The sequence below is a fragment of the Channa argus genome, chromosome 1 (assembly GCF_033026475.1).
Source record: "Channa argus isolate prfri chromosome 1, Channa argus male v1.0, whole genome shotgun sequence".
Classification (NCBI taxonomy): Eukaryota; Metazoa; Chordata; class Actinopteri; order Anabantiformes; family Channidae; genus Channa; species Channa argus.
In genome coordinates this window covers 35,510,018-35,520,555 of record NC_090197.1, presented here as the reverse complement: position 1 = coordinate 35,520,555, position 10,538 = coordinate 35,510,018, and the positions used below count along the sequence as shown (strand labels likewise).

Genomic DNA, 10,538 nt, shown 5'->3' with positions numbered 1-10,538 from the left:
GGTGGCTGTGGGGTTTGACTGTAAAGCAGCTTTATGGAAGTCATCCATTCAGGATTATTATTATTCAGCTAAAGGTAATTAAAGAGAAAATAGAGGGAATGAAGAATGAGTAAGCCATGGGAGGAGACAAGACTGAAACAGTTGGCAGTAATCTCCTGAAACCAACTTGTAATACAGGGAGTTATCTAAATCACAGTTAACGTTCCCGGCCGTATTATGTAGATATCTGTCTTCAAGAGCTTTTGATGAGATGTTTTTATACCATTTCCCCTCTGTAATGTGTTTTTTCTGTTTTTTTTTTTTTTTCTCTCTTAAGAGAACAGTGTCTCAAGGATCAACGGCTTTCGGCATGTCCCTTCAGGGGTCGCCACAGCTGAACGTGTTCCGCACGTTGATGTTGTGTGTTTTTTTTTTTTTTTAATGCCGGATGCCCTTCCTGCCACAACCCTGCCATTTTATCCAGGCCCGTGACCGGCACCAAGGTGGCCCTTGGTGGCTGGGCAGGGCCACACCTGGTGGGGTGGGTTTCGAAGCCACGGCCTTCTGCATCCCAACCCAATGCTCTACCACTGAGCCACCAGGCCCCCTCTTAAGAGAACAGTGACACATTTTTAATGTGACCACACAAAGGCATTAGGACTTTCCCAATTCATAAGGCATTTCCTACCTAAACAATGCAGGAATAATCCTTTAGATATTTTGGGTCATTAGCTGTACTGGTTTAACATTGCATTCCTGTGACGCCGCCACTCACATGATGGAGAATTTTAAAAAGAATCAAAATAAATGCATCAAAACTAGAGATACCATCTTGTTTTTAATCCATTTTCCCACAGTATAATTTTACCACAAAGTCCTATAAGAATCATTATTTATTCAGTTGTATTCTACATTAGACTGCCACTCCCTAATAGGGGTGTCCCTCACTAAGAATTTTCATAGTCGAACCAGATTTTTATTTGCGACAGGGTTTCAGTTCATCTACACTAGACCAAAGAGCTGAAAAGTAATTTCTCCTCTGGACTTGGGTAACATTTCATCCATATAAATATATGTATTTCATATAATTTATATAGATGTAGCTCTTAGATCTTTTTACTTGAAGACAGGCATGCAAACAAGCCCCCAACATCTCTGCTGTCTACCCTCTCTCTGAGTACTGCTTCTCCTCATTTTGGTTCACTGAAACTTTATTGCTTGATACTGTAAAATTACCATCTACGTAGTCTCTGCAGTTCTGTACTAACCTGCTAACACAGTCACCTCTTCGCTAAGTCCTCTCTTCCTCAGCTGTGATGGGATTTAACCATTGCTGCTCCATGGTAAAAGCTGAGACAAACGGTACTGTCCAGATTGTAGGTACAAATAAATAAAATGAGGCTTATTCACTAAAAACTCCTGGGTTTGTCCTTAGCTTCTCATCATCGGAAAATAATTATTTCATAAATTTTGTTTCCTTCAGGGGAGATTATGAGAGCAGCTGGGGACAGCTTGTACAAAAACTTTTTCAGTTAGATGAGGGAAAAAATCTGCAAAGATCAAAAGGATTCTATCCCGTGATGTAACATTAAATCAGCTGAATGTGTTATTTGTCTTTAGTCTGCATCATCTCAATATTTAGGACAATTCATGACATTTTAAGTCTCCAGATTTTGGCACTAGAGAGTTGTGGACAGCAGTGGGGACGGAGAGAAAGAGAGAGATGCAGTGCGTCATTAATATGTGAGATGCAGTATGTCATCCTCCTGTGTGGAATAAGTCCATCTGCACTTTGCAGAGTGCTACAATTCATACATGCTGGTATCTTTACTGAATTAGTAATAAATTACCTTCAGTTATGAGGGTGATGAATCCTACATCACCAACAGCCTAATTTCAAACTGATAACTAGTACTGACTGGTACTAAAAAGTGTGTACCATAAGCAATAGTCACATTTCTTTAGTCAGCCAAAAAGTGTGAGGATTTAATAACACAAATATGTAAATTGGTGGAGTTTACCTTTAGGAAGTTTCTTTGTGTACCCAGTAGTACCCAGAAATCTCTTTGATAGCATAGCCTAGTATGTATCTTTAATACCTGGTCTTTCCAGGAGCTACGTTCAAGGGAAGAGGAGCTGACACGGGCTGCCCTCCAGCAGAAGTCTCAGGAGGAGCTGCTGAAGCGCCGGGAGCAGCAGCTGGCAGAGCGGGAGATCAATGTACTGGAGAGAGAGCTCAACATCCTAATTTTCCAGCTCAACAAAGATAAGCCCAATGTGAAGAAAAGAAAAGGCAAATTCAAACGCTCCCGCCTTAAACTGAAGGATGGAAACCGCATCAGTCTGCCTTCCGGTGAGTATACAGATTATTGGTCATATTGTGTTGGTTTCATTTTTAAATTGGTGTCTTTTTTGGGGTTATTCTATTAAAGTTGTTTCTTTTGGTTCTAGTTTGAGTAGTACATGTAAATGAATGCCATTAAACCTCCCTCTAAATTACTTACATTAAAATATCTCTACTTCTAGCTGTAAAAACACCTCCAGATGACATCATTTGGAGAGACATGCAGTTCAGATTATGTCATGTTGTGGCTCCCACTAACAGTTTGTCTTCGTGCTTTTCCGGAGCTCTCCCAGATTATATCAGCTAATCTCCTAATGATGAAAAACTCTTCCGGTGATGTCATCTGGAGGAGTTTTTCCTCTTTGATGTTTTCCCTTTGACTTAGAGTTTTGCTTGCCTTGTACCTCACTTGTACGTTGCCTTGGATAAAAGCTTCTGCTGAATTACTAAATGTAAATGTAGAAGCGGAATGTAGAAGAAGTTTAAAATCCTTAATGACATTAACATCCTAAATTAAAGCCATAGAAAGCAAGTTGAAAATTGGTAAAGTTGCAATCTAACTAGTGCTGTTCTCCCCTCAAATTGTGAGAGCTTGATTGTGCAATGCATAGTAGCTATTTATAGAAATTCAGAAATGACAAGATATCATTAATCATCCAACCGGCTGTAAATATGTAAGACAAGTACTTAATAAATTACGTCCCTAGGGTAATCTAATCTAATCTAGGGTAAGTCTGTTTCTCAGAGAAAACAAGCAAACTTAAGCACATCCACATTTTGACCTTTTTTTTTTGTGAACAATGAAAAGGTGACACAACGATACAAGTTGGTGTGTAATCTCTCTAACTTCAAATAATGTAATGTCCATACTGCACCTGGCCACGTGTGCATGTCACTATTTGCAGACTTCCAACATAAGATCACCGTACAGGCGTCGCCTTCCATGGACAAGAGGCGCAGCCTTCATAGCACCAGCTCCTCTCCTCCTAGCAGTCCTACACTCATACCACGGCTACGGGCCATTCAGCGTAAGTTATTATATGTAAGCTTTCTTTAATGGGTCCCCCACCTCTGAGTTTTCTTGTGTAAAATGTTCGTCTTGGCCTGCATTATCAAATGTTCTGAAAATATTGATCCAGAAAAAATCCCCAATATGAATATCATGGTAACGGAGAATGTAACAGTGTTATGCACAATAGCAACAGCCACAAGCAGTCAGCCAGTTGTTTGAACAGTTTGACAATGTTGTTAGTCATGCATCAGTGCCCCTGCAATAACTGGGACAAATTCCTCTTGAGCATTTATAGTAGATACTGACATTCAGTCAGATGATGCAAACTGTTGCTCAGAATCCCTATTATAAGTAATGATCAACCCAAGTGGAGGAATGGATCTAAATTCTGCCAAAATCACAATGGCCCTTAAAATCTGAATGAGAGGTGCCAACAATGACCTGAATTTTTACAGAATCACCAAACGCCAGTTTTGAAACAAAGTTACTTTGCCACATTTATTGTGTGTTGCCAATATAATATCACTATTTTTGCTAGTTGTTAATTAGCTAGCCTATCTGCAAGATAGAAGACATCATGGTGTTTTACTTAGCCCTGCTGTTGCAGGCAGCTTTTATTCATTTTGTTTTGTTTCACTGCAGATACACACTAAGAGCATATCAACAACAATACTTGTGTTTTAGTGCTGATGAGGTAACGTACAAACGTGTTTCCATCCTCAGTGACGTCCCATGTGCGGAGGGAGGGTTTGTATGTTTACCAACAGGATGTTGATCTGACCAGCGAGATCACAGCCTTTTCTGGGCTCTGGAGGAAAGGCAAGATATTGGCTATGCTTATGCAGCGTGGGTGTAGACTCTGTGGTTAACTGCACTAAGGGATACATATGGCAATAAAAGTTGGATTTGATGCGTAACAGCTTTGTCTCAGGACATTTAGCATTCTGATGAGTGGATTGTTGGTGTTTCATTATATTGTTTCACTTAACTTGAAAATCCAATAATCAAGCGGCAGTGATGAGGTTTATGCCATAGTGTTGGACCAGATCCGTATGGTGATAACATTTGCTTCAAATCAGATAATTGCTTTGACCTTAACTAAATGGTTGATGCTATCAAGGACTTGGTAAAAGTATTAATTTTCATGGGAATGTCAACCCTGTTGCCCTGGATGAATCCAGCCTTTCTCACATCTTCATATGCATTTCATAACTAACACCTATAACAAACTTGAGTAAAAACAAGTTTATGGGTTTGTCTTCTGCTTTTTGGGCTTTTTAATCTCCTTTTGCTGACCCTATTAAACATTGGTGTAATTGAGGTATTAATAGGCTAAATATTTTCTCAGAAACTTCTTAATCTAATCTCTTGGTTTGTTTAAAATGATAAAAGGCATATAATCCACCAATATAGAAATGCTTTGTTTTGTTTTTTTATTTAACTTTTTCACATTGTTTTAAAAAACATTTTAGCTTGGACTTTACAGATTGTATAATGTCCTTGATAATAGTGCTAACATTTTTATACCAGATCCCGTGTAAACTTGCTGCAGAGTTTTAATTCTTTGGTAACAATTCTGGTCACTGCTTCAACAGTTACTCAAGATGAGAGCAACCGTACATGGGGCCGCAGCACCCTCTTCAGGCCAGAGGAGTTTGATGATGTGAAAAAGGGAATCAAGAAGAAAGGAAGAACCTGGGGGCCCAGTTCAATACAGAGTAAAGAAAGACCTGCTGCTGCTGAGAGGTAGAGTGTACACATACAGACACAACCAAAATATTGGCTAGTTTCTTTCTGTCATGCTATCTTGGTGAAAATTGGCCATGTCGTTCTTGGTTTTAAACAACATAACCAACTGGTGTATAAGTTGTTGGTGCTTTTATTTTGACTCTTTTCTATTTACTATGAAAATTACAAAAACATCCAATAATGAAATCATTCATCATTCCTACTGTGTTCTAGCTATGTTTCTGCTCGCATGTCCCTCTCTGAATGGGTGACACAGCAGATGATGAAACCACCATTTTATTTATGTATTTCACCTGGTAAAATGCAAACCCACCAGCCAGTCTCCCTGCTCCTTCTGAAACCAGCTAACCCATCTGGCCTGAAAATCTTAAAATTTTATGTCTGTTTATTTGCTCTCAGAATACGTCCTCTGTCAGATGGCAACAACCCCTGGTCCACCAGCCTGGTGAAGTCCCCAAAGTCTGTGCCCCTCACTGCCCTCTTTGCTGAACAAGGTGAGCAGAAAATCAATTTTGCCACTGCATGTTGTAAAATAAGATCATTTAGTTTTTACATAAATGGGGCTAGATAAATAAAAAATATCACTAGCAAGGTTGTGCTTTTTTTTTTGGAAATGTTTTAAAAAAATAAAATAACTACTGCAGCTTTGCAATAAGAACAAAAAAGTAAGGCCTACCCATAGTAATAGCATACTGGGATCTGAAAGCTTCCAAAACATAGGTGAACTTCACTCAAGCATGTCACTAAATGCATCAACAGCAAATCATCACATGCTGCAAAGACAAGGGAGAGGAAGTAAGAAGCTTGTTTAGAGAATCAGTCTTTTAATTAAAATGTTTGATTTCTACAGCAGGGGCTGGAAAAGATGAGGCTCTTTCACAGGAAAGTCCTGACAGCAGCTCCAAACCAAAGCAGCTGAAGTTTCCCAACCAGGTGTACATTGACCTACCTCTGTGGAGGGATGAGCAGCAGCCTCAGAGCCCCGTGGGACATTGCGGGCCGGGAGATGCTGGGGTTATAGGAGCAGGTCAAGGTGGCTCACCAGAGACCCCAGATGACCCCTACACAACTACATCCACCTCGTCCACTTCCACAACCCCACAACTCACCCCCACCAACAGCTTGAAGCGGACAACCACTCGCCGCAAGACTGACTCTGTGCTGTATGGCTGTGGCTCATTGTTAGCTTCGGTTGTGCTCGGTTATGACATTAGGGAGGCACTCAGAAACTCAACCCCTGGTGAAGATGGTGAACCCCAGCGTGAGGAAAAGAAGAAAAAGGAGGGCCTGTTTCAGCGTGCAACTCGGTTCCGAAGAAGCACCTCACCCCCAAGTGGTCGTTTGCGCAAAGATGAAGCCTCATCGAACCACACCCCCAATCAACCTGTTAATCTCATCTCCATGTCAGCCATTATGGAATGCAACTCCACCAAGTGTCTATTACATTCTGAGGTGGAGGTGTCAGAGTCCAGCCCAGGAAAGGTTGAGCATGTAGATGTCAACTGTCACACAGAGCACCCAAGACTTGGCCCAGCAGGACCCACAGAAGGCCAGAATAATAAGACTACAGCTAAAACACAAACGCCAGTGCAAACCCAAAGTCAACCACTAGAGCAGAGCAATCATAATACAGGGACACGCCTACGCCGAAAGAAGTACGCCACAAACCACAATAGTGAGTACACTAAGAGGATTAGCCATGCTTCTACAGCTTAAAAACATTTATGCTTTAAAAATATCTTGTTTTTCTGATTCCAGCCACTGGCCCACCCACTTTGCCTCCTCCATCTGTACAGAAGAAGCAGGAGAAAGAGAAAAATGGAGCATCAGAGAAAACCCCCGGTGGAGAGGCCCTCTCCAGACCACGACCAGTGTCGTTCCTGGCCAAACCCCACGCCTGGCCCCTGCTGCGAGGTCGCAACAAGAGCTACTCCATAGGCCACTACTCTGGAGAGAAGACGGTACAGAACCTAAACATGGTGCTGTCGTCAGATGTGGGGGTTGGCTGCTCCCTGCTGGACATGGACACAGAAGGCCAGAAACGAGACTGCACCGTGCCACTCTGCCGCATTCAGAGTTCCCCGGGACGGCCGTCTGTCTTTGAGCTGGAGAAGGAATTCCTCTCTTAGGAGCCCTGCATAGTCATCCAGTTGAATCTAAAGCTTTCCAGAACGTGCTGGCAGAATTTTTGGCCTAGAACTCCTGGAGGGTTTAGAACCAAGCTGCCTTTTTTTTTTTTCTTTTTAAGTTCTATGCCATAGAACACAGCTTTGTCATAGTTCTAGAGCTTAACTAAGTCTAAGACTTCTAGAAGACATCTGTGTCACAGGGGTTGTAGAACGTGCACTGTTTTCTCAAATGGTCTTTCAATGTGTGAGGCCTTACACACTGCCTTGTCATATTCTAGAACACACACACACACACCTGAGCAGAACATTCCAGAGCTGGGCCAGCAGCTCTTCCTCTGATCCCTTGGTGCTTAACTGTCATTTTCGTTCACATCTCTCTCTCTCTCTTTCTCTAATGCACCCTCTTCCTTTTTTGTTCTGTCAGTGCAGCTAAACGTTGACCGCTGCTGCAGCTTTCGCAACACAAAACCCTCACTTTTTTATTTATATATATATTTTTATAGGTAATTTAATATGAAGAGACTTTACCTTACCTTAGAAACCAGCAGGACATTCCATGTCACTTTCAAAGTTGTCGACCGTGCTTTTAGATTTTTTTCACTTGAGAATCATGTATGCATGTACCCTTAAAATGATGAACAAAAAAATAATTATGCCTTGTTTGTAAATATTTTTTCCGCTATCAGCCTAATGCTGGCAGTTGTTTTTTTTTTTTATTGCATTTATGCTGTTTTATGACTGTTATAAAAATCAGCGATGCTACAGTACAGTTTGTATTCTAGAGACAGGTCATGTACTGCATCATAGCAGGGGTATAAGTATGTTTCCTCCCAGAATGCCCTGAAGATTTTAGATATACAGGTAGAAAAACACTGAAAATATGAATTGTGAATGACCTTTGTTCATGTGTTGCTAATATGGAATTTTCTAAGAATATTTATAGAATAATTTTTTTGGTTAATATTTGCTATACACACTTCAACCCTAAATGCTGTCAAGAACACCTACCCAAAATTAATGAAATTCTAATCTAACCCTCCTGATGATAGCCGATTGGCTGGACCTTTAATGGCAAAGCTCATTCATTTTTAGACAGACATTTGATGCACAAACTGTCAATACCTGTACTAGAAGCTTGGCCAACAAAGTGCTCCATCTTTTAAAAATGAAAATTTCATACAACTTTGTTTTTGGATCCAACTTTGACTGGATTACATTTTCTATTAAGGATATGTTTTTTTTTTTATTAGGTCAAAAATACAATACTGATTTTCAACATAACAATGTTGCCAGTATCCCTCCCCTAAACCTCTTCATGTTACAGTACAACATGCAGTTATTTTAAAATGTTATGTTGAGGTGCTCTCAGAACTAAATTTACCCACTGTTCAGTTAAGTTTAGGTAAGAAAAGCACTTTGAGTTTACAGAGAGTCTTAAGAGCCTTTCTCTACCCTAAACCAAAATCACTTTTCTTTCCTATACCTAACCACATAGAATACTCTGTTTTTTAAGTCAAGCTTTGATGTGGCTTTCCAGTGCTTTGTACGTACTCTTACACCGTTCACCCCAAGCACCTCCTTGTGACTTAACAAATGCAGTGCTTTCAGTTTTTCGGAGAATTTATCACAAATTGTGCCACACTTAAGGACAAGGGTGACAAACAAGGGTTAATTTAGAGTAATACAGTCATTCTCAAAATGGTGTAAATACGTTTGATTTATCATGTGTATTGCATCTTTTATAATGTAGAATGTGAAGTATTCCATCTTCTACATTGTGAACGCTGGCCTTGAAATCAAGTTTAACACTGTAAATGCCACGTCAATCATCAGGGTGTTGAAGGTGCAGTTTACAAGCCACCGTATCACTGGATTTATGCATTATGAATTAAGGGTAGTGGCTAACGAAAAAGTCTAAAAAAGGTAACTCAACATACCCAAGTAACATTCCATTGCATTTGAGAAACTACTGCATAAATATATGCGAAACCAGTTATCAATAAGGTGCATTCAAGCTTCTGGCTATGGGACCAAATTATTATCTACCCTCAGTAAGGCCTCTGTCTTTAGGACCAAACCACTAAATAAAGTACTGTAGCTGCTAGTAAGGAGTTCTTAAGAAAGAAAACTGCTCCAGATGAAAACTTCACAAACAATCTCAGAGGTGCAGTACAGAGCGGTTGCTCCAAGAAACCTGTCGCCTTCTGATGAAATGAACTTCCTTTTAAATGCAAAACCTCCTTTAAACCACTGAACACCTCTGTCACAGTCAATGTGTCAGAGTGCATCTGTTTGTTTTTGTTATTACAGTATTGGCTGTTTCACGCCTGATTGACAAACTTGATACTTTTATCGACCTTTTAAATAAAGTCTAAAGACTAAACGTTGCCGTTTGTTTTTTGTTAATTGTCACTGTTAAATGATGTTGCTTCTGTCTTCAAATCACTGTTCAGGTCAGACTTTGAGGTGCTTCTGATGATCTAAAAAAATCTTAACTGGAAGTGCTCCTTCATACTTGTCTGATCTCTCTAAGCTGAACATTCCATCCTGCACTTGTTCACTTCCAGAGTGCATGGCTCCTGTCTTTCCCACAGATTGGAAAAGTCAGCTGGCTACAGGGCGTGTTCCCATCATGCCTCTTTACTCTGGGCTAACCTCCCTGGTGACATCAAGCAAGCTGACTGATATTTCTAAATCCTAATCAAAAAATCATTTATATGCCCCAACTTTCAACTAGTGTCTTACGCGCACGAATTGAACCAGCTACCATCTCCTTCCTGGTGTGCTGGTTTCAGCCTCAGTTACCTTAAATGTACAGTACAGTCGACGTATTTCTGCCAACAAGTTACTGTATTGCATCTTCTTACCATCTGGTTTTTGTCCAAGCACCTCTGTTCATATCAGCCTCTCTATCCATCTCCTTCTCCCTCTCAAAGGCAATTTGTTGGATTTCGCTATAATTCTCTATTGTATACCCTACATACTAAAGTGCCTTGAGATTAGTCTGTTGTTGTTTGGGGCAATATCAAAAAATGTATTGCTTATTAAAATCTTACATCAGTAAAAGCATGAATAAAAATACAATGCCTCCTGCCGTTGATGAATATTAGATTATTTGACTAATAATAATGCTGCATTAGCACTCATGTAGCATTGCGCCGATCAGGTTTAGTGTATAAATAAATACTAGGTTAACTGTTTTTATGTATTAGGTATTAAAAGAAAGTGTTCAACTTCTGTACAAGGAATGCTGGCACTGTAGTTGGACTCCCACTTCAGTAACAATTGATAAATTACAGTACCCAGCTATTTGGGATGGGCATTT

The 10,538-nt window shown here is 40.2% G+C and overlaps 1 protein-coding gene across 3 annotated transcripts in view; it reads left to right on the top strand.

Moving 5' to 3' along the window:
* The window catches only part of map3k21 (mitogen-activated protein kinase kinase kinase 21), a 26,118-nt gene extending 15,626 nt beyond the window's left edge, over positions 1 to 10,492 (top strand). The window contains exons 5-11 of one of the 3 annotated variants that reach the window (XM_067516101.1): positions 2,092 to 2,332; positions 3,229 to 3,351; positions 4,059 to 4,154; positions 4,931 to 5,081; positions 5,484 to 5,578; positions 5,938 to 6,759; positions 6,843 to 10,492. In XM_067516101.1, coding sequence (XP_067372202.1) covers positions 2,092 to 2,332; positions 3,229 to 3,351; positions 4,059 to 4,154; positions 4,931 to 5,081; positions 5,484 to 5,578; positions 5,938 to 6,759; positions 6,843 to 7,213 — 1,899 coding nt within the window. In that variant the 3' untranslated portion in view covers positions 7,214 to 10,492. Of the gene's footprint in view, positions 1 to 2,091; positions 2,333 to 3,228; positions 3,352 to 4,058; positions 4,155 to 4,930; positions 5,082 to 5,483; positions 5,579 to 5,934; positions 6,760 to 6,842 lie in introns of all 3 variants that reach the window. The other 2 variants (XM_067516091.1, XM_067516109.1) reach the window with 2 other exon arrangements.
* The last annotated feature ends 46 nt before the right edge of the window (positions 10,493 to 10,538 follow it).